This window comes from Medicago sativa, chromosome 7 (assembly GCF_051527215.1).
Source record: "Medicago sativa cultivar Bolivia chromosome 7, Bolivia_mono, whole genome shotgun sequence".
Taxonomy (NCBI): Eukaryota; Viridiplantae; Streptophyta; class Magnoliopsida; order Fabales; family Fabaceae; genus Medicago; species Medicago sativa.
Genome location: NC_140755.1, coordinates 51,951,413 through 51,978,267, shown reverse-complemented (window position 1 = coordinate 51,978,267; position 26,855 = coordinate 51,951,413). Strand labels below are relative to the sequence as shown.

The 26,855-nt window shown below is 37.6% G+C and overlaps 1 protein-coding gene across 3 annotated transcripts; it reads right to left on the bottom strand.

The window, feature by feature from the left end:
• On the bottom strand, positions 1-24,731 carry LOC146906612 (heavy metal-associated isoprenylated plant protein 39-like). 3 transcript variants are annotated; one of them, XM_085724199.1, is made up of 3 exons: positions 24,272-24,400; positions 903-978; positions 1-340 (listed from the first exon to the last, which is right to left on the bottom strand). In XM_085724199.1, exons 1-3 carry the CDS (start codon positions 24,275-24,277, stop codon positions 90-92), a joined length of 333 nt encoding a protein of 110 aa, XP_085580325.1. In that variant the 5' UTR covers positions 24,278-24,400; the 3' UTR covers positions 1-89. The 3 variants fall into 3 exon arrangements, 2 of the variants coding, with proteins under 2 accessions (XP_085580325.1, XP_085580323.1); XM_085724197.1 differs by lacking the exon at positions 24,272-24,400 and adding an exon at positions 1,153-1,305; XR_015017986.1 differs by lacking the exons at positions 1-340; positions 903-978 and adding an exon at positions 23,704-24,093 and having other exon boundaries at positions 24,272-24,731.
• Positions 24,732-26,855: the final 2,124 nt, after the last annotated feature.

Genomic DNA, 26,855 nt, shown 5'->3' with positions numbered 1-26,855 from the left:
TAGGTCATATAAAGTAAAAATAAAATTCAAGGAAAATACAAGATGTATTTTATCAAACTCAATAAAAGATTATTTTCTTATTATGCACATCAAACATAGTAGTAATTTTGAAAATATTGTTGTGGGGTCATCTGATAATAAAATGGATAGGTTTCAAAGTATTGAATTGGAATAACTTCATTTGTATTTGTTGAATCCTTCTTCTCATCTTTTAGAGGTCCAATCGATACTATTTCAGTTTGACACAACTTTCTTAGCTTGCGCACTGCCTTTACTGGATCAATATCCCCCGATAATGTCAATTTCTTATCTTTCGAGTCTATTGATACTGATTCAACCCCTGCAAAATAGAAAGAAAAAAAATGAATCATTTGTGTTAGATGGTTTGTCTTTTTATTTACACAAAGGTCAAATTAAATTAGTTTTCATTCTTGAATGAAAAAGTTCAAATACTATTTGAAATAGTTTTAGAATAACTTAGACTATCATCGATATTAATAATAATTTTGCCTTATTTAAGTTTTTTTTTTTTAATAAAGTTAGATTGTGTTAGAAATGGACCTTATCAAATTAATGTAATTTAGAGTCATATTATGTCTTCAAAAATTAAAATCAATCATGATGGTATCGTAAGTGAAGATGATAAAAGATTACCGCAACATTTGATATGTTTAGTTGCGGACATTTGTTGTTTTCACATTCATTGATTCCTAAAACCACATGGAAATGACCAAAAACCCTAATGGTAGTTAAATACAACCGATTTTCTAATTGTAAGCCAACGGTAATTAACTAATGCTGAAATTTTTTGGTCATTTCCATCTATAACTTATTAGTCATGTAATTTAGCCACATTACATAGCAGTGGTACTTATATGATATATGAAATTCAATATATATACCTGGAAGGCTAGATGCTGTCTTCATAACTTTTTGCTTGATTCTATCATTATAAAAGGCCACCTTCAACACTACTTTCTGTTAAAAAAAGTAAATCAACGAATTAAAACCCGGCAATTACTTCAATTCTAAAATATGAAAGGATATAACAACAAAAAAAGAACAACAACAAGATAATTCATGCATGAAAACATAGTAAATTAAATGAGAAAAGTGAAGAAGAAAAATGGATTTCACGATTCAAATACCGACCTTCATAGTTGTTGGAGTTTGTTCGAGCTGATTAGGAATTATAGATGACAAGTGCAAAGGAATTATAGAGGAGCAAGTTTTGAGTGAAGTGTTTTTTAGCAATGAAGTGGTGAAGTGTTGGTAACTACATATATATAAGGTAGATGCGAAGACTTAAAAGACCGTCAAGTCAACTAGTCAATTGAAAAAATGTTGTTTTTTTCTTCAAAAGCCTATCATCATTTTAATAACCGTGTGAATGTTAGTTTGAATCATCACGAAAGTTCCTTCACAACGTACTCTCCCGGTCCTATTTACAAGAGAAAGTTGACTCTTTAGATACATTGAATAATGTATGTATCTAGTCAAGAACCTAAACCAAATACATAAATTATTTAATGTATTTAAAAAGTAACTTGTCTCTTGTAAATAGAACCGGAGGGAGTACAAAAGAGGGAATCAGTCAAATAATAGGTAAAGTTTTGAGTAAAAGTTTTGCAATCATTGAAGCGTTTTTGGTTAAAAGTTGTTTACTTTTTGCTTCGTGGCTGCATTTCATAGACGCGCTTAGAGTTACTTTTTGCAATCATTTTTTACTTTTTGCAATCATTGAAGGGTTTTTGATTAAATAAATGAAACACGCGCTTAGGGTTCGTTTGGATGACAAAAGAAAGGATAAGGAAAGAAAGTAATAAGAAAGTTTGTTAAATGAATGAAAGTGAGTAGAAAGTTAGTGAAAAGTGAGATGATTTTAATGGTTGTTTGGCAGAAGTGAAAGTGAAAAGAAAGAAAGAGGAAAGAATGATGTGTATTTAAGAAAATGACATTACTACCCTTGTATTTTAAAATTGAAAATAGAATATTCCTACATTTATTTTTTAATAAACTTTGTATTTAACTGATTTATTTTTCATCAAGAGCTGCTACTCGCACTAATAATGTATTAGTATTTTAAAAAGATTGTGAATCGAATTTTTTTACCGGATATCTCCCTCAATTTGACTGTAGTAACCAAAAAAATGTTAGGTAAGAAAAAAAAATAAGAAAGAAGAGCAAATTATGAAGGAAAAAAAATCACATACATTACAAATTAAGTATGCAATACGCAGGTAGCGTTTGGCCCAACTTATTTTGAACTTTTCTACTCCATAAAAGGAGAAGCACGACCAAACATATTTTTTTAGAAGTACTTAATATAAAAGTTGCTTATTTTTCTGGTGTAAAATACATAGATAAAGTACTTTTGGTAAAAGCTATTGAAACTTACTTTTAAAAAATCTCGGCAACTTTTTCTATTGTTTTCCCTTCGAATCCTGTGAAGCACATTTTATGTTTCATTTTAATTTTTATGTGTGTTGTTTCATGTCGTTCAATTGATTCTCTTTATGGCATGTGCTCTTCAATGGCTATGTATTATTTTTTGATTTTGACGATATTTTTCTTTGTTGATTGCTTTAAATTTTTTATGTTATAAATTGGTTTTTTTGAGGGAAATGTTATAAATTGGTTATCTCTTTTATTAACCGTAATAATAAATTAGTTATAAAAATATTGTTCACAATTTGACATCGTAGTACTTTTTATCGACAATGGTATATTAGTACTTATACAATATTTTGTTGATGATATTTCCAGCACTAGGACCATCTCAATCATTAGGCAAATAAAACTCTTGTTTTAACCCTTCAAAAAAAAACTCTTGTTTTAACCCACTTGGGTTGGCCTAATGGTATTGGTTTGAGACTTGGAAGTGTGTTCCTCCTCAAGGTTCGATTTCCTCTGGTGTCAATTTGGGTGGGCTAATTTAATTTCTTAAAAAAAAAAACTCTTGTTTAGGTCCTAAATATTTATTATTTTTAACTAGTGTGTGTGTGTGTGTGTGTGTATATATATATATATATATATATATATATATATATATATATATATATATATATATCTTGTAAAAAAATGTATATATAATAATAATTATAAATATTATATATATATATATATATATATAATATTTTAAATTTTTTGTTTTATTTCCCCCTCAAATATTTATTTATCATAATTTATCATGAAATATGAGCTTTCTTAAAATAAATTCATTTTATCAAAAAAAATATTATCAAACGCTTTAACATAAAAAAGTATTTGAAATAAAAAAACAACATTTACCAAACAACTTTAACTTTAAAGCTCATAATTTTTACTTTAGATAATTAAAGATATTAACGGTCAAAATTGTGCATTGGCATATGTGAAGTGGTTGACTTGGACATGTATTTTGAAACGGATGGAGTATTATTTTCACATAATAAAGACACTTAAAAGCTCACTTTCATCCAGGGTGATCGATAGTAAGTAGAAATAACAATTCTCCAAATCTTAATTTGTCTCTTTCCCATTTGTTCTTTCTCAACCCATTTTTATGGTTATTTTTCCGGACTAGCAGAAATCCCACTGCAAACGACCCAATAATGTCAAGGCCCATACTTTTGAAAAAGAAGCACCGTGAAGGTGCACATGAAGCCTTGTGCACCTTGCCGCACAGTAGCGCGCCAGGATCAAATTGTAGCTGTCATAATCATCTCTAACGGCTTTCAGGATTTACGTCGCGTAATACAAAGGTAGTTATCGACCTCCTTCGCTATATAAGCTTTTGAGTGCTAACGTGCCTGCAAGGTGACTCACCATGACAGCAACTGCAGTTCTCAAAAAACCTCCACGACATTTCTTTGATCTTCAACAAACAAATCATTTGCCTCTAAAAGGAGGGGAATGTTTAATGATTTCGTCACTTCAAACGATCTCGCAACCGCAATCCTTTTCACTTAGGCATTCCGCCACTGTAATCTTTTTTTGTTACACGTTTTTCCACCGGAATGGTCTTTGCAGTCATCATTCCAAACAAGAAATCATGATCGAAACTCAACGCAAGAACGCCTGTAGCAAATCCTCCACTGCAACGGAGGTTCATTTAACGATCTAAACTCTCTAGGATCGTTCACAACCAATTATCACCTGACGGTTCCTGAAAGAAACGACTCCGTAAATTCTCCAACGATCGTGGACAACACGTTCCCTTCTATGGTGGAGCATTATGCTCTAGCGTCATCGATGACTAATGACATGCCATCTAACTCTATTTTTCAACATATTTTTCAGTTAGAACAATTGCCTATGGTTTAAGAGACATTTTTTAATGTTTTCATATTGAGTCATGTAATTATAGTTTTTCCTATACCAAGCAATTCTTATGTGTTTTTGAGGTTTTTCACTCAAATATCATGTAGTTCGACAAAGCAAAACACCTCGTGAAGAATTGGGAAGACAACGAATGAAAATTCAAGAGGCTTTTGAAGACATTACATGTTAAGAAAATTCTATCTCAAGTCTCAAGACAAGATTGGAGGAAGAAAGCACTCAAAAAGATGAAGAAAAATACAAAAATACAGTGGAGCAAAGCACTGCGACCCTGGGTGTGCAAAATAGGGCTGAAAAAAGTATTGTTTTTGAGCCCACGTGTGAGGCGCGTGCACCTTGTTATTTTTCATTGCAGGTTTGAGGAAAAAGTCTAATTTTCGGTTCAAATCCATTGGAAACTCAACCTATAAATACATCTCCTCTCATTCACAAATTCTCATTGTGAAGAAAGTGGTTCAAGAGGAAGGCATGTGCTATGAGTATTAGGGGATAAGTCTCTCCTTAACCTTTGTCTCCAGAATATATATTTTTTTTCTTTGTAATTTGTCTTTGGTTACCGTGAGTTACCAAACCCTAATTGGATAGCACTCTAAGATGAATATCTATTTGTTTGTTGGATTGATTTAATTCATGTCTTTTATTCAGTTTTGTTTAGAGATTTATTTAATTTGTATAGGCAAAAGTTTTAATGCCTTTGAGAATCCTAGGGAGTGTGACATACTTAGTGAATTTTTATTGAACATAGAAATAGGGGGAGCAGACGGTGATCCTAAGGAAAATCCTAGTCACTCTTTTTGAACGTTTTATTATAAACTTCATTCTTTCCTCTTGGTAAGGTAGAGGATATATAGCTGCCCGTTTGTAGAACTACTAAGGTAAGAAAGGGTATGTGATTTACTTCTAAGATTCATATACGAAGTTGGAGTCTTTAGATGAAAATTTATGAATATCAATTATCTTATGTTTCAATTACCTCTGAGAGAATACGACCTAACTCTAACAAACTTACATAGTCATACAGTCTATGTTGGATTGACGACCCTATACTTGGAAAGTGTGTATAACCTTTTTGTGATCAGCAGGCGCAACTTGACAGCTGGAGAGACGTAACAATCTCACAAACTCATCACTTAAATAAAACTAGTATTTCATAAATGATAATTACTTATCCATAATCCAAGAAGGAAATAGAGGGGATTCTAGGAATCCCGACCACCACTAAGTTCTACAATAAAAACATTTACTTTTTTGCAATTAAACTCAATTTTTTTGTACAATCAAATCAAACTTGAAACTCCCCCAATGTACTCGCTTTTATTTAGTTTATTTGCTTTTTATTTTTTGTTTTAATAAGTACAACTAGTTGCCTGGTTGAAATGGCAATCCTTGTGGAGACTAGTTTACTAACTACTTTATTACTTGAAAACGATTTGGTGCACTTGACAAATTTAGTCATCAAAATTTTGACGATGTTGTCGGAAATTGTTGATATTTTCAACAAGATAATTCACCTTACTTATTTTATTTTAATTTTATTAATTTTGAATTATTTGATTTGAAAATGTTATTTTTTTCTTTGTGTCTTTTGATTATTGCCCGATGATTCTTGGTGGATTCTAAGGTGAGGGATCAATTAATTTGTACTTGCAAAAAGTACGGTAAGGAATACTAGGATTCTAGGGTTTAGACTGATGATTGGATGCCTTGAGAATGCTCTCAAGAGTGGTATTTATAGCCTGCTATGGGCTTGGGCTTTGGTTACTTGGTTCCCAAGCAACAGGGGTATTTGTGTATTTTGGGGCTTTTAGGCGGTTTCTAGAGGCTTCTAGAAGTTTAATGAGGCGGCGCCCTTCAGGGGGGCGCGCCAGGGCTCAGGAACCCTTCTGGAGGGCGCCCAGGCCCTTCCAGAGGGCGCCCAGGCCTTTCTGGAGGGCTTAGAGCCTTCTTTGGAGGGCTCCCATGCCCTTAGGAATGTGATGACGGTCCACAGCCCCCCAAGCACGAGTCTTGGGACAAGGCGAAGTGATGATGTCGTGCGAACAGTCTTTCTGGGATCATTTGATTCATCTAGGAATATGATGACGGTCCACAGCCCCCCAAGCACGAGTTTTGGGACAAGGCGAAGTGATGATGGTTTCATGGAATCTCGCTATGCCGTCGGACTATTTCAAAGGATTTCTTGGCGGTTTACGGATGTCACGGATATCCCAAGGGTAGATATAGGTCTTGAACTTGGAGCGCTGTACTGAGTCTGTCGTGGAATGCTTTGACGGAATCTGAGGGTGTATGTTCTACGTGCCCGTATTCTATATGCCCCCCAAGCACGAGTCTTGGGACAAGGCGAGATGATTGATGATCCGGGTTTGCTCTGTATGTTTTGCTTTGAAGGCGGTCGCCATTAGGCGATCTCGTATGTTCCTTTGTACGGCGAGCACTCCAAGGCGCTCCTGGGGTGTGTACGGACCTTTGATATGCCTTCAACCCTCGATCTCCGCCACGTGTCTTGATCTCTACTCTGCCTGACACGCTTCCCGAGGCGGCTTTCGGTCTCCCTTAAAAACGGATTTCTAGGTTTTCATTTCATTTTTCACTTGTCCAACTTTCCTTGCTGCTCTCCTCGTCGGCTCTCTCTACGTTCTTGTTTGCCGGTTTAAAACATCTACAGATTCGTCTTCAACTCCCTCGCAGGTACTTATTGACTCCTCATCCTTTCTTTTTTCCTCCTCTTTTTGCATTTTTATGTTTAGAGCGAAAACGTTAGCTTTAGGAGATGGTTCTAATTAGGGAGTGCGATGGTGAGGGGAAATTGGTCCAACCCATTGATCCGATTGAAAAGGAAAACTTGAGGAAAGCGTGTCTGAGGCACGCTACTGGTGCTGATGGGATTATTAATTGGGATGCTTATTACGATGGGTTATTCGGGGAAGAATTATTTAGTGACCTTTCGAGCGAGTCAAGCGCTAATTCGAGCCATGATAGTGATTGTGTGTTTCTGTCTGCCACTTCAGGGGCAGCTAAGGAGGACGAGTGCTGGGAAATTCGTCCGTTTCAGGGATCTTCGCGCGCAGTGGAGGAGAAAAGGATACCTTCTAGGTCAATAGGGATGTCGTTATTCGCGGAGGAGGTGTTGTTAGAAGAGTCCCTCTATGTTGACGTTTCTGCTATGGACTCTTTTCGAAGTAAGTTCGACATTTCGGCCACCGGACGGGAAGAGGATGTGGTGCTGTTGTCTTGTGATCCGGACGAGCGCGTATGTGATCAAGAGATGGCGGGCGAGGGAGACGAATCTTACTTTGTCTATACCGCCGTCTTAGAGGAATTCGGCGTAAAAATTCCTTTTACGCCTTTTGAGATGGACGTATTGAAGTTTCTTAACGTGGCGCCCACACAGATTTTTCCTAACAGCTGGGCGTTTATTCGTGGCTTTGAAATCCTATGTAAGTCGCTTGGTCTAGAGCCTTCTGTCGCCGCCTTTTTCCACTTTTATGGTACCAAGGACGTTAACAAAGGAACTTGGATAGCTATCTCTGCTCACTCTGGAAAAAGGCTCTTTCCCTCTTACGCTTGTAACTTTAAGAAGGAGTGGCGGGATACTTTTGTTAGAGTGCAGGGGTCGCCTGGGTGCTCGACGTCCTCAGTTCTGGTGAATGGCAGACCAAAGTTTCCCCTTCGGTGGACTAGTGCCCCTCTGGCGGTAAAGGGGTATGACTTGGATGCGATGTCGCCCTATGAGCATGAGCTAACGCAGTTCTTGGAGAAGGTTCCATTGACGAATATTCATGACCTGTTAAACAGGGAGGGCGACGCCGTCCGCATGGCAGCCTATTTGCGTGAGTGTCTTTCAAAAGTTTCGCCTTTGTTTTGGCTTTGTCACTTTATTTGATTTATTCACCTGAGTTTGTTTTACTTTGCGCAGGCGAAATGTTGCCTCTTACTGGTGCGGAGATGAGGAAGTACTTGGTTGAGTTGGAGAGGAGCAAGAACCCCGATGGCTACGTGTCTAGCAGTCCAGGGGGCGTTTCTTTGAGGAGGTTGAAGAGGAAGGAGTCCGTCAAGGGAGATTCTGTTGTGGTCGAGGTGGAGGACTTAGAAAATGCTGGTGGAGGGAATGCATCTGCTCAGGCGGCTTCTCCTTCGTCTAAGAAGGCGAGGACGGGTCGGGGGACCAAGCCCAGCAGCAGTCGCCCTCCTTCAGGAAAAGAGATTGGAGGGACTTCTCTGAATGAAGATGTGATGGACTCTTTCTGGCATTCCGGGTTTGACATCCGCCGGTATAATACTTTCCTTGTTTTCTTAGGCGTTGATTCCTTTGGGCCGTTAGGTCTTTGAACTTTAGTGACTTTACTGTTTGATGATCTTGCAGGTACGTGAAGGAACAGGTGCCCTTCACTAAGGTGGACGTGGAGGCCGGAGTGAAAGCTAAGTGCAGCGACCTGGTGGCGGACATCTAGACTGCGGCGTTGAGGACTGTGCTGTTGAGCCACTGCCTGGAGACGAAGTATGACTTGGTGGAGAAGAAGCACAATGATGCTAGTGAAGACGTGGAGAAATGGAAACATAAGTCTTCTGGACTTGAATGCCGCCTTAAGGAGGCGTTGAAGGACAAAGCAGCTGCTGAATCCGCCCTGGAGGAAATGAAGCAGGCTAAGGAGGATGCGGAGGCGGAGAGGGACGCGACGAAAGCGGCTTTAGAAAAATCACAGTTGGCGGTAGACGAAGGGAGGCGGGCTCTAGCGATGTACTTTGAGGACGGCTTTATGCGTGCCAAAGATCAGGTGCTTTTGTTTAACCCAGAGGCCAAAGTTGACGAGCTTGATCCCTTCAAGATTATTGCGAACGGCGAGTTGGTGGATGATGAATAGTTCTTGCGCTTTGTTTTTATTTGTTCTTTATTTAAATTGTCTCTTGGTCTGTAACTTGATATTGGCGGTTTCTTAGAACGCCCTTTTAAACACTTTTGGTTGCTCGACGATTTGTGACTTTGAATGCTTTATATGTGTTTATGCCAGATGTGGTAGCTCTTTCCGCAAATGTTTAAGTATTTTTATGATTCTCTACGTTGCGTTTGGTTTCATTCTATATGTTGATTATGTCTTTATGAGTTATTTCTTCGAAAAAGCGAGAGCTTTCGGCGATTTGCGTCTCTTTTTAAATTTCGTTGCCCCAAAATGTCGTTATAAGCATTTTGGCGGGCCCGTCGAGATGCCTGGCGTTTACTCTTTCATCTCTTATTCTGAAGGGATATTTTGCTTCTCACTTTGAGGGAAGATATTTACACTTCCAACTCTGATGGAAGGCGCCTCCTATTCTGAAGGGGGACTTTGGCTTCCCATTCTGAGGGAAGATTTTATTTTGCGCTTCCAACTCTGATGGAAGGCGCCTCCTACTCTGAAGGAGGTCTCTGGGCTTCCCGCTCTGGGGGAAGACTTTTCACTTCCAACTCTGGGCTTCCCGCTCTGGGGGAAGACTTTTCACTTCCAACTCTGATGGAAGGCGCCTCCTACTCTGAAGGAGGTCTCTGGGCTTCCCGCTCTGGGGGAAGACTTTTCACTTCCAACTCTGATGGAAGGCGCCTCCTACTCTGAAGGAGGTCTTTGGGCTTCCCGCTCTGGGGGAAGACTTTTCACTTCCAACTCTGATGGAAGGCGCCTCCTACTCTGAAGGAGGTCTTTGGGCTTCCCGCTCTGGGGGAAGACTTTGTATTTTTCACTTCCAACTCTGACGGAAGGTTAGGCGAGTAATTGCGTCGATGCCGCCAGAGCCCTTATCGTGGTTGGCGTTGCGGATCTTAGTACTTTCAGTGTGCGTATTCTGTTTGCATGATAGAAAAAAAAAATGCGGATAGAGTTATAGATTTGAAAAAAGGAAAGGGCGCCTCGTTAAAAACCCCTGCCCTTGCAGGGGAAAAGAGTGCCACCCTAACCCTGTATTATTGATAAAGTCAAAAGATAAGAGTTGCAGTGGTGATCTTTACATCATCCTTATTTAATACATAATAAAATTAAAATGCAAAAGGAAAGGAATCTAGCTATAATAGTGACGCAGATTGGCCACATTCCAAGTGCGAGGTACGGCGTCTCCATTCAATTCTTCCAACTTATACGCCCCGTGAGCGTACTTTTCCCTGATTCTGTAAGGTCCTTCCCAGTTTGGAAATAGTTTGCCTATTCTGGTTGGAGCGACGACCTGCTTGAGGACTAGGTCGCCTTCTTTCATCTCCCTGGGCGTTACTCTGGAGTTATATCGTCTAGCTGCTCTCTGCTTGGCCGCGAATTCCCTGATGTGTGCCTGCTCCCGAACCTCATCAATGTCGTCCATGCTTACGGCCATACCTACTTCATTAGCTTCTTCGGAAAATGTATCTCGCCTCCAAGTGGGGGTGTCGATTTCGACAGGTATCATGGCGTCTGTGCCATAAACCATAGTGAACGGTGTCTCCTTGGTTGTAGAATGGGGAGTAGTGTGGTAAGACCATAGTACCTCATGGAGTTGTTCTGCCCACAAACTCTTGGCGGCTTCTAATTTCTTTTTGATTCCGCTAAGAATAACTTTGTTGGCCGACTCGGCTTGTCCATTGGCTTGCGGGTGAATTACCGAGACGAATTTTGTCTGTATCCCCAGGTTCTTGCAGAAGTCCAAAACTGTTGAGCTTGCGAACTGAGTTCCATTATCTGACACTATGCATTTAGGTAGGCCGAAACGGCAGATGATCTTCTTCCAATAGAATTTCTTCACTCTTTCTGCAGTTATCTTGGCGACTGCTTCCGCCTCGATCCATTTGGTGAAGTAATCCACTCCTACTATGAGAAACTTCAGCTGCCCTGGGGCGAGAGGAAAGGGTCCAACGATGTCGACTGCCCATTTGTGGAAGGGCCATGGCGAGTATACAGAGGTCAACTCCTGAGCTGGGACGTGCTTTCTGTCAGAGAACCTTTGGCATTTGTCACATTTCTTCACGAAAGTCGAGCTATCCTGAAGCATGGTGGGCCAATAATAGCCGGCGCGGAGGAGTTTGGCGGCTAAGGCTCGCCCGCCTATATGGCTACCGCAAACGCCCTCGTGTACTTCCAGAAGGACCAATTGCGTTTCGTCTTCTCCTAGGCATCGTAGTAGGGGAGTTGTGCGGCCTCTTTTGTAGAGTTTCCCCGAGACCAAAGTGAATTTGGACGCTCGCCTCCTGATTGTCTGTTCTTCCTCGCCGTCGCTTGGTGTGAATGATCCTGTCAAATATCTAAGCAGTGGTTCCATCCATCCTCCTGTGTTTTCTACGACCTGAAGTACTTCGTCCACCTTTGTACTGGGAGTTGCAACTACTTCCTGGATAACTGTTCTGTTGTTGCCTGGCCGTTTGGTGCTGGCGAGCTTTGCCAACAAATCCGCCCTGGAATTCTGCTCCCGTGGTACATAAGTGGCTTCGAAGAAGCTAAATTTCTTGGCGAGGCTCTGCACTTTAGTTAGGTATTTAGCTAGCTGTGTGTCTTTCGTCTGATAGTCGCCCGCGATCTGACTTGTGACGAGCTGGGAATCACTCTTGGCTCGTAAATTTCCAGCGCCCATCTCTAGGGCTAAGGTCATGCCTGCTATTAGAGCTTCATACTCGGCCTGGTTGTTGCTCGCCTTGAATTCGAATCTGAGGGATTGTTCGATGAGAACGTCGTCCGGCCCTTCCAAGATAATACCTGCACCACTGCCTTTCAGGTTGGACGAGCCATCTACAGATAGGAGCCATACGAAAGGAGGTTGCTCCTGTACTGGGGAGGCGAGCTCTACCACGAAATCTGCTAATACTTGGGATTTGACGCTCCCCCTTGGTACGAACTGGACGTCATACTCTGACAGTTCTACGGACCAGGCTACCATTCTTCCAGCCAAATCAGGTTTCCCCAGTACTTGCCTGATCGGGTAATCTGATTTTACGACGATCTTGTGACTTTGGAAGTAGGGGCGAAGCTTCCTTGCCGTTACGACAACAGCAAGGGCGAGACGTTCTATCTTCTGATATCGCAGTTCTGCCCCCTTGAGTACCCTGCTGACGAAATAAATCGGCTTCTCTCCTGTTGCTGAGTCTTCTACTAATACTGTGCTCATGGCGTTGTCAGATATCGCCAGATATAGGAAAAGAATGGCGTTCGGACTTGGCCGTTGAAGGACGGGCGGACTGGCCAAGAACTTCTTAATCTGCTGGAAAGCATCCTCGCATTCTGGAGTCCACTCGAATCTCTCCTTTTTCTTAATGGAGGCGAAGAAAGAGAAGGCTTTGTCGCCGGCGCAGGACAAGAAACGAGAAAGAGCGGCGAGCCTGCCTGTAAGTTGTTGCACTTCCTTGATGTTGGTGGGGCTCCTCATGTTGATGATCGCCTGGCATTTGTCAGGGTTTGCCTCGATGCCTCGTTTTGTTAAGAGGAAACCTAAGAATTTTCCCGCCTGCACCCCGAAAGAACATTTTGATGGATTCAGACGAATCCTATATCTTCGAACCTGGCTTAATATCTCCTCCAGATCTTTAGAATGACTGTATCCCTCTTTCGTCTTCGCTACTAGGTCATCAATATATACCTCCAGATTGCGTCCTATCTGCGCGGAGAACGCGGTGTCCATGGATCGCTGGAAGGTGGCGCCTGCGTTCTTTAGACCAAAAGACATGACTTCATAGTGATAATTCTTTGTGCTGGTCATAAAGGCCGTTTTTGGGGCGTCCAGAGGGTCCATCCGTATTTGATTGTAACCTGAATAGGCATCCATAAAGCTTAGAGTTTGGTAACCAGAGGCGTTGTCGATCAGGTGGTCAATGTTAGGGAGAGGATAAGGATCTTTGGGGCACGCCATGTTCAAATCAGTGTAGTCCACGCACATTCGCCACTTCCCATTTGCTTTCTTAACAAGTACTGTGTTGGCTAACCACGTGGGATATTTTATTTCGCTGATGAAGCGGGCTTCAACTAACTTCTTTACTTCCTCATCTACTGCCTTTCTTCTTTCCTCGCCCATCTTTCTTTTCCGCTGTACTACCGGTTTCACGCCAGCCTTGATGGATAGGTGGTGGCAAGCAATGTCGGGGTCCATTCCTGGCATTTCTGATGGATGCCAGGCGAAGAGATCCAGATTCCTCTTTAGCAGTTTGACCAAGGCGACCTCCTCTTCAGGGGGTAGCGACGTGCCAATCTTTGTTGTATGGTGGGCTTCGGGTCCGATGGAGACTTCTTTTAACTCTTCGGTGGGTTCCAGGCGTTCTTGCTGGAAACCTTCTCTGGGGTCTAGATCGATCATGTTGACTTCGTGCGTTACTTCGTCACTTGACTTTTTTTGGTTTTTTGCAAACGCAAACTGTTATGATAGCACTCCCTGGCGAGTTTTTGATCACCTCGAATGGTTCCAATTTTTCCAGAATCAAGAGGGTACTTCATTACTAGATACTTCGTGGATAAGAATCCGCCCAACAGGTTGAAGGCAGGGCGACCTATGATAATGTTGTAAGAGCTAGGCGAGTTTACGACGAGGTACCTGACTCGAATGGTTTTGGCGTGTGATCCGCTTCCGAAAGTTGTCTTTAGGGTGATGTATCCTCTCACATGAACCTGCTCGCCCGTGAAGCCCGCCAGAGTTCCTCTGAAAGGTTGCAGCTGCTCCGGGTCCAGCCCCATTCGATCAAACGTGTCATAGTAAAGAATATCCGCAGAGCTCCCTGGGTCTATCAACACCCGTTTTACGTCCCACTTGAAGATTTGTAAAGTGACGACCATGGGGTCGTCGTCGTGGGGTACTACGTCTCGAAAATCTTTGGGCGTGAAAGATACCTCTGGTTCGTGCTTCTGATCTGCTTCCTCATATTCCTGGCATAGCATCACCTGTCTCACATATTTCTTTCGCGACGAACTTGACTCCCCCCCTCCGGCGAAACCGCCTGAAATAGTGTTTATGGCGTGTCTTTTTTCGTCATTCACTTCCTCCTTTTTATGATCTGTTTTTTGTTTACTCTCGCCCCTTCTGTCCCTGACATACCCTCTTAGCTTCCCCCTTTGTATTAGTCGCTCAATTTCCTGGCGAAGATGGATGCATGAGTCTGTGTCGTGTCCCCTTACCTTATGATATTTGCACCATTTGTCTTCATCCCTTCCCATGACGGAGCTTCGGGCTGGCAAGGGTTCAGGGATCAGCCTTGCTTCCAAGACTTCCTTCATGATACGCTCAGGTCTGGTATTTAAGGGCGTGAAGTCCCTTTGAGAATACGGATTGAACGGTCGCCTCTCCGGCCTTCTGTAGGGGGCGCGATCTCTGCCAGCTGCTGGTTGATAAGGTACCCGTTCTGGATTGTTGGCGCGCTCCTTGGAAAGCTCCTACGAATACTTCCTGGTTGGGGTTGATTACCTTGATGGTTGTGTCGTTGAACCTAGCTAGATAGTCTCTGAGGGATTCATTATGTCCTTGACGCACATTAAAAAGGCTAGTTGCTGGGACCTTGCGATGTCGACTGGCGGAGAACTGTTGTATGAGTTTTCTGGTCATGTCCTGGTAGCTGAGGATGGAGAACCGTGGGAGGTTCATGTACCAGCGTAAGGCAGCGTCAGTGAAAGTACCTGCTAGCAATTTGCACTTCAGAGAATCGGGAGCCCCAACAACCGCCATGCGTGTGTTGAAGGCCGTAACATGCTCCATGGGGTCGTTCTTTCCGTCGAAGGTGGATAGGTGGGGCGGCTTGAAGCCATCTGGAACTGGTGCGTCCCAAATTTCAGAGGATAATGGTTGCGGTTCAGGGTCATCTAGCTCGCCATGGTGTGATTCTTCTTTTTCCTCCAGTTGCTTTTGTTGCATGGTCTCCATTGAGGCTTGAAGGGCATCGTTGTGATCCTTCAGCTGGGCGAGTTGGGTTCGCATGGATTCTAATTCTTCGGCTGTTGCCATGATGAAAGGCTTTTCTCTAAATCGTACGTGAGGTGCGATTTAGGTTGGTCGAAAGGGGTTGGGGTTTCTAAATCGCGAGGAAGCCTTACGATTTAGAGGTCTAGTTTTGAGGGTTTCTGGATCACGATTTGCGATCCAGGGACGTGGTTAAGGTTAGTTTTACCTTTTCCCACAGATGGCGCCAACTGTACTTGCAAAAAGTACGGTAAGGAATACTAGGATTCTAGGGTTTAGACTGATGATTGGATGCCTTGAGAATGCTCTCAAGAGTGGTATTTATAGCCTGCTATGGGCTTGGGCTTTGGTTACTTGGTTCCCAAGCAACAGGGGTATTTGTGTATTTTGGGGCTTTTAGGCGGTTTCTAGAGGCTTCTAGAAGTTTAATGAGGCGGCGCCCTTCAGGGGGGCGCGCCAGGGCTCAGGAACCCTTCTGGAGGGCGCCCAGGCCCTTCCAGAGGGCGCCCAGGCCTTTCTGGAGGGCTTAGAGCCTTCTTTGGAGGGCTCCCATGCCCTTAGGAATGTGATGACGGTCCACAGCCCCCCAAGCACGAGTCTTGGGACAAGGCGAAGTGATGATGTCGTGCGAACAGTCTTTCTGGGATCATTTGATTCATCTAGGAATATGATGACGGTCCATAATTGAAAGTAAAACATAAGAACATATACACCTTCCATACACAATTATGTCCATGTCTTGGTCTTCTCCAACTTGAGAAAATGCTTTAGTGTGTGGTTTTGTTTTCTGGGCAAGACCAAATAAATAACCATGAATTTTCATCAAATCTAACAATTAATTGGCCGTTAACAACCGCCAACAAAGAAAAAGTAGCCATTAACAATAACAAACAATACAACAACCACAACGCCTTATCCCACTAAGTGGGGTCGGCTACATGGATCAAATGCCGCCATAATGTTCTATCAAAGACCATACAGCGCGTTGCTTCCGGGCAACGACCTAGCATTCACACTATTTCGTATTTGGTCCATGTCATAGAGATTCGACAAAGTTTTACGTTGGCTGTCGAGGCCTAACACAACCCTCTCCATTTTACCCGGGCTTGGGACCGGCCTTGGCAGGATTAACAATAACAAACAATAGCATAATTATAATTGAATTGAATCCTCTTCTCTACCTTTGCTACTAAACCCAATAAAAACAAGAGCAGGTATCGTTTTCATTCAATTTTACCATGGTGTGGCCAATTTCTATTGACTCTAATTATCCATTACGGGTTCCATTTTATTTTCAACAAACATCTTATGGTTATTTTTTATTTTATTTTGACGTTACATCTTATGGTTGATTGGAAAGAACAGAAATGGGAAAGATAGATAGGGTAGAATTGTGTGAGGAAAGGTAGACATTTATCATTTTTATTTTCAATAAATCAAAACCATTAATTAAATCTAATGGTGGCTTTTAAGTGCTCCATCGGTGAGGGACTTAATTGAACCCTCACCCTAGAATCCACCATGATTCTTATGATATAGCAGTATTGTATGAAAACCTATCTTCGGCCTTGTGCAAGAATTTGTCACCAGTACGCGTGAACATAACTTAATTGACAGAGACAAATCATTGTTATATGCAGCTGGTGGGGTTCGAACTTCGGACACCCCACTCATTCGTCTTAAAAGGTAAATTCAAACCACTATGCTATTTGACAAAAAACAGAAGAAAAAAAAAATTGTCACCAACTCCTTAAACAATGCACTTAAATATTTTTACGTATTTCTTGATCATGTTAAATAGGAAAATGCTACTTCTCAAGAAAAATAGCTTCAAGAATTTTTCAAGACACAGTTGGCAAATTTTAATTGGATGATTAATTTGTCCACTTCCTATTTTTCAGCCACACCTCCTTGAATTGTGGCAAATTGTGCATTGTGATTGGCTATTCTTTATTCTTGAAGAATTTTTGATGTTATTTTTCTAGAGATATAGCATTGCTCTGTTAAATAACATTAATTGAGTTTGGCACATGATTTTAGCAAATCGGATTTTAGTTCTATAAAAATGAAATAAATTATTGTTGGCCAAAGTACTGATATTATTTTTCTTTATAAATTAAAACATTTTAATGATTAAAACAACTTTTAGTAATTAAACATTACTGATGGAAATTTCCGTCAGTAATAGAGGTATGTATAAACATTATTGGAGAATAAATCCGTCAGTAACATCGAGACAAATCGGACATAAACATTACTGACGGATAAATCTATTAGTAATGTTAAAAGTGGAAATCAGATGGTGCATTACTGACGGATAAATCCGCCAGTAATTATACACGGACAGTTCCATCAGTAATTACTGAGCGAATAATCCTTCAATAATGCTTTGTCATAACTACCTCTCCATTACAAAGGAAAAATTCAGCCAATAATATTACTGAGGCTTGTATTACAGAGTGATTATTACTAGTGGATTTGTTTTGTCACCAATCTGTCAGTGATATATATTACTAAGGGATTTTATGCAATACTAGTTTGGACACCCGTGCCAAGCACGGGCTAGAATTTGGTTATACTTGACGTAGAGAATATAATTATGTATCATGTATCGATTAAAGCTAAAAATTTGATAAAATAGTGGAGGTTGAACAACAAACAAATGGAAAAAAAAAACTCATACCTAAACCTTAAAGTTTTGAATAAAGATATGGTATAATTCTCGCATGTGTGGTTGTTCTTTCTCCAATGTGCCGATCCACACCAGTGATGTCTCCCCTTCAAGGTCCAACGACGGTATCATATCCCGGTTCAACATTGTGGGGGAGCGGTTCTTGGTGTTGGATCACGTATACAGAGACTATGATACTTAGTGGAGAGATGTTAATTTGTCAACTGTGAGTAACAATTTCACATTATATGCAAGAATAGATGTTGAGCAACATATAAGTATGGTGACTCATATATCTAATATCTTACGATTGGTGCAATATCAATTTCATTTATATGATTGGTCTTAGTCTAATGTGATGATACAACCCATTGTAGGCTTCCACAGAAGACATAATATTATGATGATTTTTTTGTTTCAGTTTTTGGCTGTCATTTGTTGAATTCTATTTGGTTATTTCACCATATCATAGATACAAAGAGTCTCACGCTTAAGGGAGAGATGTTAATGTGTCGTGTGTGAGTTAAACTTCTACACATTAGATGCAAAAGTACATAATGAGCAATATATAAGTGAAATGTGGTGTCAATCTCATTTTTTTAGGGGTGTGTCAATCTCATTTGTGGGGTTTCTCTTAGCCAAATATGAAGATCCATCCCATTGAAGACTCCCTCATAACTTCAAACATTATGATGAAATATTTTGTTAGTTTTTTAATATCATTAGCTTAATTTTTTATATTAAATATAAAAAAATCATTTTATTTTTTTGCGTTATTTTAAATTCCTTTATTTTTGGTCTTTGGAGGAATCTAAAAATGGAAAAACGCTAATGTGAGATGTTGAGTTGACAAAATACATGCTTATTAAAAAAATATATGATAGATAAATTAAGGAAATAATTTGATGAGTTACATATATACGCAAAACCTTTGATTAGTTTTAGGATTAATTAGAAGCTGACCCACTTGTGTTGTTTTAATTTTTTGTATTATCCGTTTAGGGTTGACCTACACTTTTGCGCGGATTTACTGGGTTAGGTTTATGTCCCCCTAATTTGTATTTGTATCTCCCCCTTTTTTTAATAATATAATATATATATATAAGCACAAATGAATAAAGTCTAGTTGAGACGTCATATATTCTCTTTAAATTGTGCTTTTAATTTAGAAAAAAAATTACAAATATGATATGTAAAATTTACATTTAGATGTCAACGTATATTGAAGGAGGACACAATCGAAAACCAAACTCTCCACTCAACGAAAAAGGGATTTGAGAATTCGAGAAGAATTTCAAATTTTAGAATGAACGTTGAATTTTGAAACAGTGTGAAAATGTTGAAAGTTAGAAACAATATTTTATAAAATAAAAATCAATTAAATAACCTCAATACCCTCTTCCCCTCAAAAAAGAAAAACATCAATTACTCCTTTAATTTTGTGATATAATCAATGTATGGATATCTTATAGGATAAATGTATAGTTGATTAATGATATGATAAATGTCTAATCTTGAATATCATATTAATGCATTCCTTTCTCACTAAAAACTGAAAATGTACATGCTGATGTGGATTAGTTTGATAACATTTAATGAGCTTAAGCACCATATATGTACACGTGTACTTTTGCATTTTCTGAAGCCAAATCTTTATAATAGAGAAAGTTTTTTTTATATATTAAAACACATTTACGTGCATTTGTTATTTTTTTTTAAAATTACGTGCATTTGTTATTAAAACATATGACATAATTTTAAAAAAAATCAAGATAAACATTATAGGAAATTCGTAAAATTGAAATTTGAAAAATTACCGAGTTATTGGTAAAATTTAATTTTAGATATCATTCAATTCTCCTTTTTAATTATCTTTGTTATTATTATTTCACAAAAAAAATTCCTTTAGAATCTGGCAAATAGACTTTAATTTTACATAAAAAAAAATTGAGGACACATCAAGGTCTGGACATGTCTCATGACTCAATAAGCACTTACAAATTTTTTAGAGATCCCTTGTCAAAGAGATCTTCACGCTAATTGCGGAGATTGAATCCACACCTTGAAATTGAGTCAACTCATTATTAGCAAAACCAATCTTGATTAGGAATGCTATTATTAGTATTATTAGTAGCAAAAATAGTGAATCAAAACATGATATCATATAATGGTATCATTTAAATAACATTTTTTCATCTGACTAAATAAATTAGACATTTAACAGAATCATTTTAATTTAAATTACCACATTAATGACTGTTATTTAAAGAACATTTTATTTTTTAGTCTATTATTTGTCTGACCTATTAAATGACACAGTTTAATATTTATTGGATCAACCCAATTAAAATGACACATAAAATATAATTATTTTAAATTATAAAAATATAAATTTCAAAATTTAATCCATTCAAAAAAAATCAAAATTTAATGAAATTTTTTTTGTGAATTTGTCAAAAACTTTTTTATGTAAATTAAATATTCCCTTAAAACAAATGAATATAAAACATTAATTAAAAGGTTAAAAGATTCAAATAATTCGTTTTTTTATACAGATAGGAAAATCGAACTATTTGAATTTTAAATGTCTTTCATTTATTTTTTATAATATACTACTTCAATATTTGTTTGTTTCCATATTTTTTTTTTTGGTTTAGTTGTTTCCTTTTTTTTGGTAGTGTTTAGTTGTTTCCTTTAATTAAGGGTTATAATTAACGCTATCATTTAATTTTATTTTTTTCTGTTTCCTGTCTGATCCATCAAATGATGCATTTTCATTCTAAATAATTAAATGACACATTTTAACCTTTATATAATCATTCTAATTTAAATGACATATTAATTACTCTTAAATTGCTTTATCATTATATTATCCTTAATAGATGCGAAAATAATTATATTTGAGAACTATGTTAAATTATTAAGTATACAAAAATACATGAAAATTTTGTGTTAATATAATTCATTTTTTGTTATATTTGAGAACTATATTAAATTGATTTTTTTTCTCAAAAAAAAAATCATTTTGGCTTGTTAAAAATACGAAATACGTGAAACTTAGAAAGGAAAAAAAAAACAAAAAGAAAAAAGGCATGACATTGAGACAAAAGATTGAAAATAATACGATTTTTGATTGAAATGGTGGGTGGAATTGCTTGCAAATGGATGATATTTATAATAAAGGGTAGATAACAAAATTAACAATATTATTTAGTAGTCCCCACAAAAAAAAATTATTTAATAGTAACTATCTAATTGACAAATTAAAGGAGAAAAAAGTCATATATTGATTGTCAAATAAATAAGATGAAATGGCACTTAAAGGATTGTGTATTATCTCATATATGGTCAAAAGAAATAAAAAAGAAACCATGTATATTGCTCAATGGTTGATTGAAGCTTTTGATACATTCTATTGAAGAAACTATGATAAGTGAAAAGCCGTCATAGTAAAACATGATGATTTAAGATGTCTTCTTATTAGAAAAGGTTTGTCCAAATTAGATGATGTGAACCAATTGTATGCAACATTTATGATGATGTTTAACATGTTCGGAGATGTGTTTAAAATCATCAATTAGGATTCATCAAATAAGAGTTCATGTGTAGGATTCATCAAATAAGAGTTCATGTGTAATATATGTTTTTGTGCAAGACAAAAATTCATAAAATAGATATAGATAAAGGCTAAATCAATTTATTGAGATTAGTTTATCGACATATAAATTCATTAAATAATATTCAATAAACCTAAGGCATCTAAACTCTAACATCTTGATTCTATATCAAATACAAAACATTGTCTTGACTAAAAATTATATCGGTTGATGCCTCTAACATCTTGATTCTATATCAAATGCAAGACATTGTCTTGACTAAAAATTATATTGTTGATGTTGAACATCTTGAAGTCGTAGAATGTAGACACATGCTCTCCAATGAGATCCTGGGAAAGTAACATTATCAACTAACAATTAGATACAAATAAAAAAGAAAATCCACCCCATAATCTACGACCAAGTGATTAAACTTCTATGATTTCAAAACACATAAAAAATAATGAAAAAAATAATGATTTGTTGATGGGGGAAGAGACACATGAAAATAATGAAAAACAAATTGTCTATATATAGGGGAAAAAATCATGGCATGATCAATTTTGATTGGTTGATGAAAACTAAATGAGTCATTGTCCATCTTGATTGGCTAATAAAAAAACAAATGAGTCATAATTCAATTTGATTGGATGATAAGAAAACATTAAATGTGATGAAGAATGTGAAGATGCCACATGTACTTTTGCCCATAGAAGTAAGCTTTTGTATTATATAAAGATTATTGAGGGTTTAATTCCGCTAGTAATAGAAAAAATTCTTGTCGGCGTTGGTTTTTAATTCAACTTCACCATTTTTTGACTTCAGTTGTTAGTTTGCTGATAGGAATTTGACTCCCTGATTGTCGTGTTCTTTACCGAGCTTAAGCTCTACCTGCAAGTCATGGAACCTGAGGCACACCTTCAAGATAGTAGCTACTAGCTACTATATTCAATTCATTCACTTTCTTATGACACAATTAGATACATGCTTTATATTTTTCAAATGATAATTTTTTAAAATGCTTTTATTAAAATTAATTAATGATATTGGAATTTGTTTATCATTTATGTTGAGTATGGCTTATATATATAAACACAAAAAGAGGCAAAGGGAGAGATAATTGGATGTTGAGCAAGGCGGAGTTTCATTGCAGTGTGATAGTCAAGGTGCCATTTATTTGACAAACAATGAAGTGTATCATGTTAGAACCAAACATGTTGATGTGAGGTTTTACAAGATCAGAGAATTACACTTACTTACATCTAGATAGATATTATTTAAAAAAATTCAAACTTCAAAGAATGCAGTTGATATATTGACCAAGTTAGTCATTAGTAAGTAGTAACAAGTTCAAGCACTAGTTGAATTTACATGTTTCAAACACAACATATCTTTTATCTTATTTATTTTTGTTTTGCTTTTGAGAAGAAATGTTTGGTGGTGTTAATATAATTCAGACGATCAATTTCGTGTGATGTCTTTGCATGCTTTGGTTTAGCAAGAAAAAAGAAATACAATTCTAAATCACAAAAAAGCAAATATAAAATTCAAGGAAAACACAAGACATATTTTATAAAACTCTATGTTGCTCTTTAATTTAGCAGATATTACAGCAAAAAAACAAAGGTTTATCAAACATACTAGCCTGGCCATCGGGATGCTTTGAGAATTGTTCTTCTCCGGCCCATCTGTTATTGCTCATTTTCGTCCAACGTGAGTTAACTCACGCTGAAAAATACACCTACGTAAGTTAACTCACGTTGAAAATGCACTTGCGTGAGTTGACTTACGCTCGGCTATTTTGGCAGAAACGAGCAAAAACAGATGGGAAAAGAGCAATAACCGGATGCTTTTCTTATTATGCACCCACATCAAACATAGTAGCAATCACAAAAATATTGTGGTGGGGTCATCTGATAATAAAATGGATAGGTTTCAAAGTATTGAAATGGAATAACTTCATTTGTATTTCTTGACTCTTTCTTCTCCTCTTTTAGAGGTCCAATCGAAACTACTTCAGTTTGACACAACTTTCTTAGCTTGCATACTGCCTTTATTGGATCGATATCCCCAGATAATGTTAATTTCTTCTCTTTCAAGTCTATTGATACTGATTCAACCCCTGCAAAATAAAAATAAAAAATGAATCTTTCATGTTATATGGTTTGTCTTTTTGTTTAGACAAAAGTGAAATTAAATTAGATTTTATTCTCAAACGACAAAGTTCAAATACTATTTGAAATAGTTATAAAATAACTATAATTTTTATGTTTTTTTTTTATATAAAGTTAGATTGTGATATTAATAGACCTTATCAAATTAATTTTAGAGTCATGTTATGTCTTCAAAAATTAAAATCAATCACAATAGTATCGTAAGAGCAGATGGTAAAAGATTACGAGAACATTTGATATGTTTAGTTGCACGATCGATCCCGCTATATCTCTCTTATCCACGCTTAATGTGTGAATTTCTCTACCAAACTCTTGAATTAATACAATAAATAGTATGTAAAGTTTATTTCAGGATATTAAAATAAGTGCCTTATTCATGCATACAACTTATAATTCATGTAATTTAGCCACTGGAAGCTGTCTTCATAACTTTTTGCTTGATTCTATCATTATAAAAGTCCACCTTCAACACTACTTTCTGTTAAAAAGTAAATCAAAGAATTAAAACCCAGCAACTACTTAATTTCTCTTAAATATGAAAGGATATAACAGCAAAAAAGGGACAACACCAACATTATTCAAGCATGAAAACATAATAAATTAAATGAGCTAGAAAAGTGAAGAAGAAAAATGGATTTCACGATTCTAATTCTAACCTTCATAGTTGTTGAAGTTTGTGGGAGTTAATTAAGAATTATAGATGAAAAATGCAAAGGAATGAGAAGAGGAGCAAAAGTTGATGATGAAGTTTTGAGTGAACTGTGTTTTAGCAAAGAAATGTTGATGAAGTAAGGATGAGAATTGGTAACTATTTATATAAGGTAGATAGGAAGACTTGCAAGACCGTCAAGTCAACTAGTCAATTGAAAAAAATGTTGTTTTTTTCTTCAAAAGCCTATCATCATTTTAATAACCGTGTGAATGTTAGTTTGAATCATCACGAAAGTTCCTTTACAACAAAAGAGGAAATCAGTCAAATAATTGTAAAAGTTTGCAATCATTGAAGCGTTTTTGATTAAAAGTTGTTTACTTTTTGCTTCGTGGCTGCATCTCATGGTATCATACATAAATGTAACACGCGCTTAGAGTTAGGGCTTGTACTTTGTTAGGTGGGAAATGGTAAAATAAAGTTAATTGGTTAGATAGAAAATAGAAAAAATAAAAAACAAGACTAAAGACTAGTTGAGAGTTTAGTGTGCATTGGCATTTGGCAGCTTACGAAGATATGTAGACGATCAAATTATATAGATTTGAGCCACTCAAATTGTATAGATTTGGTTATAAATATGTCTTTTATTGTTTCTCACATGTATTGTGAAGACATTCATTGTGCATATAAAATTCCCTCAATAGGTCTTATTATTTCTAATTATTTTTTGTGGAAAACTATTCCATATGTTATTAGTGAGAACTATTCCATACGTTATTGAGTTTAAGTGTGAGTGGTTCACAATGTTCCTTCTCTATGGTCTGTTCTTGCATTCCCTATAACTAAGAAAAAGAAGCCTCCGGTGGGAAGGGGCAATTTCGGACCTCTACCAGATTTTATCCAAGCTAGATTGGAGAACTCAGAAAATGATGTTGCTTTAGTTTTGTTGATGTTTAAATAGCTAGGTTTATTTGATGATGTTTTTTTTTTTATGTTGATTAGGTAAAGGCTTTAGCGTAGAAACTTGTTAAAGCACCTAGCAAACCAAGTCTCATGTCTCATTGTGTCATGTGATTCCTTGATTTCTTGTGTGTTGTCATATCTTGTGTCTTGATTCGATTCATGATTCATTGATTCATATTAAGCTTTCCTTCTGTCCATTTTCCTTGTGCCACTCCTTTTGAATCGAGTCAAATTTTCATGAATAGTATCATAGTGAATCAATTCACAGTTTTCCTGAATAGTATCACAGTGAATCGATTCACGGTTTTCTTGAATCGATTCATGTGAATCGATTCAGAAAAACTGTGAATCGATTCAAATGTTGACAGCATTAATTTTTCCTTCTTCCCTGCCTTAATTAATCGATTCAAATTTCAGTGAATCGTATCATAAAACTTTTTGACTTTGATTGAATAAATTCATAAGACTTTGAATCATATCAATCTTCATCTGGGAACATTTGAATGTATAAGGGTGTGACTCACATATCTTATGTCTTAAAGTTTTGTGTAAAGATATGACGTCTTTCTCCATCTCTCTTTTAGTGGTGGGTAACTTAATTTCTGAAAACCACATTGTAAATTATAGTTTTCAGATTCATGTTTGCATTCAAGAAAACAATCATAATTTCAAAGATCTTAGAATATATTATTGTCACATAACAAAGACACTTAAAGAGTTTAACTTCATCCATGGCGATAAATAGTCTGTAGAAGTAACAATCCTCCAAATCACAATTTGTGTCTTTCCCGTTCGTTCTTTGTCAACGCATTGTACTGGTTATCGTTTTGGACCTGCAGAAAGCCTACTGCAAACAGCCCAATAAAGCAAAGGCCAATGTTATTCAGAAAGAAGAACCACGAAGGTGTTTGTGAAGCCTTGTGCGCCCTTCCGCAGAGTAGCATGTCAGGATCAAATCATGGCCATCATAATCATCTCGAACAGCTTTCAGGATTCACGTCGCGAAATACGGAGGCAGTCAACGACCTCCTTGGCTATATAAGCGTTACACAACATCACACCCAAGTTACACTTTCATTCACCCAATTTTCACACACAATCCACCTTTTTCACATATTGACTTGAACGTTTGAGTGCCAACATGCCAACACTGTGAACCACCGCGACAACAACTACAGTTCCTGAAGAATCTCCTCGACATTTCTTTGATCTTCACAGGACAAACCATTTGTGTCCAGAAGGAGGGGAACATTTACTGAGTTCGTTGATTCGAATGATCACGCAACCGTAACACTTTTCAGTTAGGCATTCCGCCACTGTAACCATTTTCGGTTACACATTCTTCCACTGCAATGGTCTTCGCAGTCACGATTCTAAACAAGAAATTATGACTAAAACTCAACGCAAGAACACCGGTAGCAAATCTTCCTCCACAACGGAGGTTTTTTCGACAATCTAAACTCTCAAGGATCGCTCTCAACCAATTCTCACCCCGATGGTTCCAGAAAGAAATGTCATCGTAGATTCTCCAATGATCGTGAACAACGCATTCCCTTCAACGGTGGAGTATCCTGCTCCAAGGCCATCGACGTCTGATGAGAGGTCATCTAACGTTAACTTTAAGAATA